Source organism: Dermacentor silvarum, chromosome 7, assembly GCF_013339745.2.
Source record: "Dermacentor silvarum isolate Dsil-2018 chromosome 7, BIME_Dsil_1.4, whole genome shotgun sequence".
Taxonomy (NCBI): domain Eukaryota; kingdom Metazoa; phylum Arthropoda; class Arachnida; order Ixodida; family Ixodidae; genus Dermacentor; species Dermacentor silvarum.
Window position 1 is genome coordinate 59,058,208 of NC_051160.1, and position 10,752 is coordinate 59,068,959.

Sequence of the window (10,752 nt, forward strand, 5' to 3'; positions counted from 1 at the left end):
TAGCAATTATATGGACACTTCAACCGGATTTCTGCCGTCGGCGTCGCCGTCGCCGTGAGGTTCCCTATAGATAAAATCTTCGCCGCGCGCCGTATGCCCGAGCGGAAGCGTGCGGGGACCGCGCGCTATCACCGAGAGCGAACGCACTCAATCTCCCACGCGCAAGCAAGGAAGCGGGAAGCCAGCGCCTGAGGGAGCAGGGGGGGGGGGGGGGGGGATATGATCACCTGCAGCAAACAATCCTCCTCAATAACGTTTCATTCAAGCACCGATTTCAACGTGTACGATCTGCATACTTTATTTTGCTGCGCAATGACAAGCGCAGAACCAAAGATGAGACCTTGTGCAGCGTCGGAGTACCCGACGCAGGTCTAATTACATTAGTGCCTTAAAACCGCGGCGCGTGCTTTAAAATAAATGTGTGAGGAAAAAGTTGGAAATCTAAAAAGTGTCCACGTATACACTCCTGGAAGCGCGCACACTGAGGTCTCGTGTTCACTTGGAGATGACTGAAATCTCCACCTGCGACAGGCCGCCCTCGGGACTCTTGGGGAAGGCAGAGCGCAGACTGTCGCTACCGGGCGAGACGCAGGTGGACGCGCGCTGGTGAATACCACCGCCGGGTGGTTGCCGAGCAGACAGCTTGGTGTCGAGGTGCCTCTTGGCCGAGCTCCTCTTGACAGGCTCCATGATCAACATGCGGCACACCTGGTTGTTGCAACTCTGGAGGCGCCTGAACGACGGGAATCATCGGTTTAAAGGTAAGATAACTTCAGCAGACTTATGCGCAAACTCAGTGCATAGTCTTACATCATGCAAGAACAAGTTTCCGCCGAGAACGAACCCCTAAAGGCCTGCAAGAATTTCCGAGCGTAATGCAAGGTTTCTTGCATCTGCCTTAATCATTTACGAGTTTTAGGATTTCGTTATTCATATATTTGTCTAATTCAGAGCACGAACGTTCTGCCATGAGACCAACTACCCTACCTCGCTCACAAGCCTCAGGCTTATATGCGAGCTGGCTGTTGCACTTCTTGTAGTTCAAGGACAGTTGAGGGAATTATTAGACAGTCCCCATGAGGTTCTCACTACACCAGGTTTACTCAGGTTCCACTTCAATAGCTCGGCTCATTTCTTGTGCGAAGATTCCTTGCAAGTTTGGAATATAATCTGCAGTGGTAGCGCTAGGAGATTGAACGTCACCGAACGTTGCGTTCCCCAGAGTGCAGCAGTTCAAGCTTCGAAAAATTCTTGCTACTTCGTTAATTACGCGTTTCAGAATTTCACCCCGCACTTTTAGGAGTCATCAATAACTACTCGAGCTTTGACCACAGTCTTCGAACTGCGTCAAAAATTGCCCTTGCATACGCTGAAGGCATGACGGCCGCGGTAATACATAGATTAGCTTTTTAAATAGTGGAACATCTAAGAATTGCCGGGTAACTTCCGCCAATAACACTGAACACGTTAGTTTTTCACTGTTTGAAGCATTTCAAAGTACCGAAGTGGTGCTCTGCTGGCGGAAGAGTGGTCTTATACTGCAAATTTGAAGCAGTAAAATTTGAGATTAGCGGACACGAACGGCTTCCTTATACCAGAGAACCGAAAGACTGCTTGGTTTTGTTAAATGACTCGCGTAGGCAAGCAGAGTACGAGACTCCTGCGTCCCCTAATCTAAATGTCAAGCCTTGCCTTCGAGTCTAGCCAGGCAGAGCAAAGATATGCCTATGTGCGCCACAGTTTTTAGACGTTGCCTCTAATGGTTTGGAGCCATCTCTGACAATATTCGGGAGTTTTACGAACATTCCAGATGACTGGGCGAAGCAACGAAGATCTGCGCAAGCGCTGCTAGTTTGTGGCTTCGAATTCGATGGTCATTTAAAATGTGTCAGATGCATTTGACTATACGTCAGGGAATAGCGCTTTGTTTCTGTAGAGCTCTTGTGACGTACCCTTTTCTCCAGTACTTGTGAAATGTAACCCCGACTACCGTGAGAAGTACCACTGCCACAACCACCACGATGATTATGATTCCTGCGAGAGAAGAGGCGTCTTCACTAAAAGCAAGTCACGAAGCCACGTACGCATGAACGACTTACGCTGCATTTGGAATTGGCATCGATTTCCGATGTACCAGTCTCGACACCTAAAGAAAAGAAAACTCCAGCATTAGACGATGTCTGCAAAATGAATTAAAATACGAGCCGGGTAACCACGAATGATTTATCTGTAGGCGCACCGCACTGTTCAAAAGTCGTCATGGTGGGCAGTGCGCTATACTTATGTTTTTAGCAATGCGGGTCGTTTAGCGACGGCAAATTCCGTCATATGCAAGTAGAGGCGCACGGCTTGGGGCGTACGAGTAGGCGGCGCTCCACCGGCCCCGTTTAAATGAGTGGGTCGACAGTAACGAATAATTTTAGAACGATTCGCCGCCGTTTTCATTAGCGCATTACCTTTTGCATGCGTCATAAATATAGCTCGCGGCTAAACATTGATAAGCACATTTACTCGCTTCCCTGACGCTATGCGCCGACGTTTACCTCAGTCGCTTGAGGCATACCTAAACCCAGGCGCGCGAATGGCCCTGTATGGAGCACACAAATACAAGTGCCTCCTTTCAAGCGCGTTACCCCACTTTGCATCAGCCTCGTTGACATCAATGAGAAAATAACGCATCGTCCGTACTAGTTCGTCGTCTTAATGAGGTGCACCAGCGCTTAGATATATCGAATCGAGTGCTGCGCGACGGCTGCGTTTAGCTGGAGTGCACCATGGTTCAACATAAAGAGAATAGCGAGCTGTTTCTGCTTGGCTCTGATGCGATGGTGGTTCCCGCGATGCTGCCGTCGTCAACTTGTTGCCCGCGTTGTACCCCTGTCTAACGCACCAAGGCAATATAAGCCATGCATGTATTCATGAATGCGGTGGAAGGACGCAGCGCGTTACTGACACAGGCATATGAGCGATTCTGCGGATGTAATCCGTGAATGACGCATTAATGTGAACTACTACATTCATGGTGGACTGAAGCTATGGCATCAGGCGTGCGCGTCCAGGACCCTAGACCTTGGCTTATGCAGGTGATTATTAATCCCTCCGTGCCATGGACGAGCGTCCAAGCGTTTCTGGTAAGAACAGCCAAGGACGAGCTCAGGTGTTCGATGATACTTTTCATTTTCTGACGATGCTGGTTTTGAGGACGGGCTGGTTTTTGCGTCACCGCTTTGTCATGCTTCTGGTAGATGGCAGTGCACAATCCGTGGGGCAGCGCATGCAGGAGCGAGTTCATTCAGGTGGAGGTAAATCATGTTGGGAAGCTGGGTTTTTAAATATTTAGCCATTTTTGATCATAATTCGGGACAACAGCGTGGTACGGAAAAGGTTAAGGATAAACAGAACGCTATATGTTCGCATTCGCATGTGGCAATTGAAGCTACTGACAGAGCTTGTAAAGAAAATTGCTAAACGTCGAGCTCAAAGCCTCACTTCGTAAACGGGTTTCAACCGACACAAGGGTGTCACGGGAACAAGCGTGTGCCTAACTTACTCGCACTCTATGCCAAAGGCGAGGCTTTTGCACGTTCCATTGTTCTGGCAGTGACCAGGCTCGCATATGGCTGCGTGAAGAGTAAAATGACGTATAAGACATTTGTTGCCACACGAATACGATATAACGCCGCTCAGGCGCTCACAAGTAAGCACTTCATTCTCGTGCGTCACTCACAAAAGCAGAGTTCTCCGGGATGGTGCCCGGTGTCGGGGGACACGTCCTCGTATCCAGGGAGACAGCGACAGCTCATGCCATAGTCCTGCTTTCGGTACGTGCAGATGGCGTAAGGGCTGCAGTAGTTCGAATCGCGATCCTCACACGGGTTCACGGCTGCAACGCGAGACACCGGTCACTTGGGCTTCACAATTAGTCTGTTCAACATGGACCAGACACGTACATTGCTCAGCGATTCAAACGCTATAACGAGATTGCATGACTGATGGCGCTTTTTACACCACCAGTGAGGGCTGGGTAAACGCCCCAATCCCAAGTGGCTGACTACGGTCACCACACTTAATGAGGAAGCTTTAGCTTAGGTGCTCCTAACTAAATACATGTAAAAGGAGAATTCGTTTTTCTCGGCAACCACAGCACCAAAGTTTACGAGATGTGTTGCATTTAAAAGAAATACTTAAAATCTAGTGACCGCTAGTTTCGAATTTGCATTAGGTCGTCAATTTTATTAAAAATTGGCAAGAATCGCGAATTTTCAGAAAAGGAAACTATCAAGTTTACAACCCTAACTCAGCAATGAAAAATGATATCACAATTCTGTGATTTGCATCTAATAGCAAATCTAAAGCGGACAAAATTGGTATGTTACACATGAATCTAAAAAAAATTGTAATACGGAAATACAGCTTTTGCAGAACCCTTGTACACAACGTAACGAATTCACGTAAGATACAAATTGCCATACCGAATTTGTCCGCTTTGAATGATCTAACGGACGCCGTTTACAGAACCACGATATCTGTTCTTGGTGCAGATATAAATGTAAACGTATTACTATTTCTTTTCGAACTTTCGAATTTTTGAAAATTGTTCAAAAAAATTCAGGCACTAAATTGAAATTCCGCTTCCATCAGTCGCTAGAATTTTTTTCTCTCAAATGCAGCACATTTCATTAAAATCGGTCCCGTGGTTATCTGAGAAAAGCGTTTCTGCGTTTCGCATGCATTTTAATAGGCCGTGTCGGAGTTGGGCCCGAGCTAAAGCTTCCTCTTAAGGACCAAGAATATTCGCAACGTTCGCCGAGAAAGCTTTATATTCTCTCTAACTGAGAAACAGTTTTATATTCTCTATGGCTTAGTTCTGTTTCTTTAAATTAACAATGAAAAAAGAGCACCATAGCAATAACATTTCCGTGAACATTCTTAGCTAAGGCATGCACCGGTTCTGGAAGCTCCTATAACCACACCTACCATTTGCCAGTGATTTTTAGGGACACTGAATGGAGGGCTACCTTAAGCTTAGTCCGGTCAAGTACTTTTTCCAAGGAACTAGTCGCATTCATTTGGCTGAGAAAGGCTGGTTACCAGAGGAAAGAAAAGTAAATGGCAAGATCACCCTTTTTGATCTTAGCACTTTTACCACAGCGCCGGTACATAAGTATGACTTCACGGATTTCAGAATGTTACGGCATGTTAGGGCCGTTTATTGAGTCTGGTTCTTTTAGAATACAATAAATAAAAGTTGTTTATGTATAAGTTTAACTATTCCCGAACAGATACTGTCAATCCGATGTACAAAGGATCGAGCGCGGGAACTTCAAGCCCATCTTTCGTTCTTGCGTATCTTCAGACTTATCAAGTCTCTGCTCACGGGAAGTGTCTTCTTTTAATATTCTAGAAGGGTATCTCATCAATCTAGCTCAGATTAACCTTTGTATTCAGCGTCCCTTTAAGGAACCCGGCCGGCTCTAACGTGGTTGTTGGGTACAAAAACATTTGCCTTTAAAAATGACGCCTGCCTTCCGCATAGTACGCCATTAATACCGGTGTATATTGTCAGGTTGTACTGCACCGTCACTACAACGTGACAATATTGAAGAGCCACTGCACAATCTTTCTAGGCTGACATAGTATTCCAATTAGATTCTAGGGTCTTAGTGCCAAAATCATGATCTAGTGAGGATCTACGGATCAATTTTCACCACCTGGGGTTCCTTAACGTGCACCTAAGTCTATGCAAATGAGCGTGTTTGCATTTCTTGGGGATGACTTGAGTAGGACAGCGCAACGAACAGGACGCAAGGAAGAGAATAACATTGCCTGTCCCTTCTTTACGTTCTGTCCATTGCGCCATTTTCCTGCTTAAGGAACCTTAGTGCCGGTACGACAGTGGGAAGTCGAGATTTTTTTTTTTATCTGGGACATTTAGCGCAGTAGAGATTATCGTGCCGAGTTAATTCTGATTCCGTTAGAACGCCAGGGCTGTCATTTTCCAATAAGACTAGATGCTGTCAAACTTCATGACGTCATGGTGAATGGTTGCGAGAACTTCAGGACGTCGGCAACAGTGACCAGTCTCGCATACGGCTGCGTGAAGAGTAAAATGACGTACAAGACATTTGTTGCCACACAAACATAACGCTCTCGGCAAGAGCGGCAGTTGCTACTTACGAAGCCTAATTTACTAATGCATGCCTACCTTAACATTCTTAGTGGCACTACGTAACACGAGGAAAAAACGATTAGTCGATCACGTCCGAGGAAGTCCGAGCACCAAGACAAATTCAGCGGGTCGCGCTACTGGCATTCGACGTGACTTTGCGAGTAACAACGTAAACTTGCCTACGTCAGCGGCCACAGTCCTCATGTTTCCGGTCCGCAGGAAGAGTCCGGTCGAGTTATGACCGCCGATGGCCGTGCGGATCTCCCGTTGCACGGCTCCGGACACGTTGCCGGCGAGCTTGTGCACCAGGGACGACATGACCACGAGCCTACTGCGCACCAGCAGCCCAGGACGGAAGCCCGTGACCTCGACGTCTATAACCGTGCTAGCGAGCACTTTGGAACTCTTCACCAGACCCCAAATCTGCGAAGGAATAGTAAACGTGTAGCGTGGTCAAAAGTGGGTTTTCGGAGGAAGTTATCAGACTAGAACGCAGTACTGCTAGCAAGAATGGCGAGCTGAAGTTCGCCGTGAAAGGAAGAAAAATTACGGTAACATTTGTAAGAACCGTGCCGCAAGCCATGAAACGATAAGTGGAACATGTAAGCAGAAATTTTATTTCACTTCGCCGCGGCAGCTCTAGGAGCTCGCCACATGCAGCATAATAAACAAGAAAAAAAAAAACTGGACAGCGTTATTTAAGAAGCCTGGCTAGATAAAGCAAAAGCGGTCGTCGCTTCCGTGGCGTTGGGAGCAGGCTCTGTGCCGTAAAACATCCGGAAGGCCTGATCCTCGGGCTCGTAGCTGGCGAGAGGAGGGAAGGCCAAGGGGTCGGCCTCTTCCCTTACCAAGTGCTGCGCTGCCGACTCGTACGCCTTGAACTCGAGGGACTTCTTGTCTGCGACCTCCTGCACGTACGAGTGCTCGGGAAGTTCCAGGGAGACGAGCAATGGCAGCTTCCCTGCGAGGCGGTGTGACAAAAAGGGACGTGAATGGAATAGTACCGACCGATGTGAACACGCGTCAAGTTTTAGTGGGCGTGAGCGAGAAAAGTACGATAACGGGTACAGGAGAGACGAAGTCGGTTGAATTGAGGATCGAGGGAGTGATGAATTCACTAGCTTCGTCAGTGACAGCAGCGGAGTTACACGGACGCAAGGAGAGGGCAGTGGAAGCGCGGCTCTCTGCGCTTGTTGGTGCTAAAACGAGAAGAGAGACGATACTTGTGTGCCCAAGTTGGAGTGAGAATAATAGGACAGGCGTACTTTCTTATGCATTAGAAGGAGGGCGTGCTTGAACTTGACGAAATGCCTAATCAAATCTTGTCGCAAAATCCAAAATGTTTAGATAGTGTAGTGAAATAAGAGCCGAGAAGGGCCTGAGAGCAAAGGAAAGCGGAAGGTGAAAAACTGTCTGGCCGCATGCGGTAACACTTAGAGTGCGGTAGGAGTCGAAACAGCTTACGTTCGCAAACCAATGTTTCGGGGTTCCTGTAGAAGGCTCGGCCGCACCCGCACACGCTCTTCATGTGCCGCATGACGCAGCGCTCGTTCAGATCTTTGTAGCAGTACCTGGCCGCGATGCAGTAACGCTCCCTGCTCATGTTGTATCCGCTCGGCTTTTCGATTGTGGGCGTGTCCGCGGCCGGGGTCGTCGTTGACACCGAGGGGGGTGTTGAAGCGCCGTCTCGCGTAGAGTCGTCGAAGAGGTCCAGATCCGGGAAGAGGCTCGCGAGGTACGAGATATCGTCCTCCCGTTCAGACTCGGTGCTGGAGATCGAAGCGGCCGAAGTCATCGTTGCGGAAGAAACTTGTTCTGTCACGTTCGTAAGAGAGTCTGCGGTTGACGTAGCGGACGTCTTCGACATCGAGCTCGGTTCAGACGCGTCATTGGTGAAGACTTCTTTGAAGGCCAGCGCGGGTGTGGGAACAGCTAGGTCTTCGGCAGGAGTGGTCTCGCTCTCCATTGACGAGCGAATTTCACCCCTGACCAGGCCGTCAACCGACGGCATCACGAATGTTTCCGCGGACGCTGCCTCTTGAGTCTCCCGAGTGGCAGCATGCCGCGCGGTCGTGACCATAACTGGGGGCGTGGTACGTTTTGCGGCTTGGCTGCTTTTTGAAGGCTCCATTGGAGTGGCGGTCACGGCTTCAACAGTTGCAGTGGGCGGATAGGAGCTGGAAGGCGCCCTGAAGCTGGTGGTAAGTTGACGGAGTACCGTCATCGTTGCGTTGTGAACTAAAGGCTTGGTCGATGACACATTTTGCCCGGACGCTATGGCTAAAAAAAAAAAAGAATAAAAGCAACATGTGCATAATGAAACGCTTGAAAGAGGTGCCGGCACGCTTGGTAACGTAGCGGATACGCCTACCTCCGAGGAAAGTCAGCAGCAGGCAAACCGTCGCCGTGCGACGGTGAAGAGACATGTCCGAGCCGATCGAGCAGTTCCTTGGCACTGGTGCGTAAACGCGCGTGTCTTGTTTCTTGCCGGCTGCTTGCTGCTCTGACGTCCGTGCCTCATCGGAGTTGGCTTTTATGCCAGTTTCGAACATGATGTCAGAGCGACCACGTGGTTGATGTTTGTCGATAAACTTTATCATGGCTTGCTACTGCGTATTCACCTTTATCCGCTACTTCTATCGCACGCTTGCGCGTGTTTCCTTCGTAGCCATGCTAATTTCGTGATTGGTGAGTTTCGCGTTATGCGAAAAAACAGTACTACCCCCCCCCCTCCCCACCCTTTCCCAACATCTCCCCCAAATGATGACAAAAAAATGTGCAGACTCATCGACAATGATTATCAATGTAGCGAATAGCCGAACGCTTGTAAATATCTATTCGCTTTAATAGAGGCACAGAAGAAAGGGGAAGATCCGGTTCGCTACCTTACGCCGTGGAGAGAGCTAGGGTAGGGGTAGGTAAAGTGATGGGAAAGTAGAGAGAGAGAAATGAATAATGCACCTGAAGGCGTATATTTATTGCAGTGAGGACATTTAGACAGCGTTTGTTGGTGGGATCGAATCCCGGCCGCGGCGGCCGCATTTCGATGGAGGCGACATGCAAAAATGCCCGTGTGCTTGCGTTGTAGTGCACGTTAAATAACCCCAGGTGGTCAAAATTAATCCGGAGCCCTCCACTATGGCGTTCCTCACATGTAAAACCCCAGAAAGAAGAAGAAGACAGCGTTTGTTGTTTCATTGTGCAATTCCATTAAGAATAGAACCGTTAACCAGTACATCTGTAGCTGTGCCGGAGCTTTCTCCTGCAGCCACCACAGGTAGAGAGGGAGGTGGGAGAAGAGGAAGGCGCTCGTCACAAAGTTCTCGCGCGGAAGCACGTGCCGGCAGGCCATGGCTATTCGCTTACACGCACAACTCTGGATGATGTCACGATGCCTTCAACAGAGCAAAGGGCTGCCTTCGCATTGTCCCCCTCATTCCCTATATTCATAACCACCGCAATAGCTCTCGATGTTTGATGAAATTTGACAAAGTATTTATTCTACCGTTGTAAATACCATACCTAGAGCTCATAACGTTACGGGAACTATACGTTTCTTAATTAGACATACTTACTGTTGGCGGGCCTTCCCTGGCCCTTGCGCCATAAAACCCCATTAATCATCATCACTTACTGTTGGCGTTCGGCGCGCGCCCTTCGCATCATCACTGAAAGTCCGACCGCCAACCACCGATCAAGAGAACGGGCTACTCACTTTGAAAAAGAAAGGACTTGCTGAATCAGGGTGCATACCTTCTTGTTTTTGCTTCCCCTGGAATTGCGGGCGCACTGTTTTGTCACCCTTACGTAGGCTGCTTTATCGGGGGTATGCACTGACGTCATGGATGCCACCATATTGTTGTATCGTCAACACTATGTTAGTTAGGGGTTATCTCGGTCCGCTTATCTCTTGCGGCGGAGCGGAAGTTGTGAACTGGACACCAATAGGGCGTATGTGACGTCACCTGAATGCACCTGTAGAGATGATGGCTTGCACTGACGTCATCGTAGCCACCATGCTGGTGCACCAGCATGGCGATAAGCGGGGTCCATGACGTCACGTGAATCTGTAGACTATTCCCTTACATTCTGCCTTTCTGCATGATCTTCGGTCTCGTATTATGGGGTAGCCACTGCAGACGTAATTGTTATTTTGCGTAATTCACTGCTTTCCAACTTGATGCTGCGCAAGGAATCAGCGGCATGTGTAATGTGTTGCGCACAGCTGCGGTTCATCTTTACATGCATGTCTGCGGTGGCACTGTCTGCGGTACACTGCTGATGACAAGCAGGCTATGAGATATGAGGTAGCGGGTCTAATCCGCCTTTTTCATTTTCCTGTGCTGCCCTCTGCCGCGCGCCGCTGGAACTATTTTGGTAGGGTGCTGGGGCTTTCGCCGGTTGATTTGTGAACCTGCGCCCGTGTTAAGTGCGCATCGGTTGTGCGTTTCGTGGATCGCGAATAATTATTCATGGCTTCTGGGGGGCAGCATGTCGTTTCTGGAAGCCATGTAGCACTCACCAACTATATACATGCAGGGTGAGCAGGCCTGAGTGTGCTGTTTTGTTTACAGTGCGGCCGA

General features: G+C 48.9%; 1 protein-coding gene across 1 annotated transcript; it reads right to left on the reverse strand.

The window, feature by feature from the left end:
- Positions 1-257: 257 nt before the first annotated feature.
- On the reverse strand, positions 258-8,735 carry LOC119458085 (mucin-13). The gene is made up of 9 exons (XM_037719899.2): positions 8,541-8,735; positions 7,634-8,449; positions 7,018-7,130; positions 6,349-6,592; positions 3,728-3,883; positions 3,551-3,620; positions 2,100-2,146; positions 1,953-2,034; positions 258-733 (listed from the first exon to the last, which is right to left on the reverse strand). The coding sequence occupies exons 1-9, from the start codon at positions 8,719-8,721 to the stop codon at positions 496-498; spliced, it is 1,947 nt and encodes a 648-aa protein (XP_037575827.2). The 5' UTR covers positions 8,722-8,735; the 3' UTR covers positions 258-495.
- Positions 8,736-10,752: the final 2,017 nt, after the last annotated feature.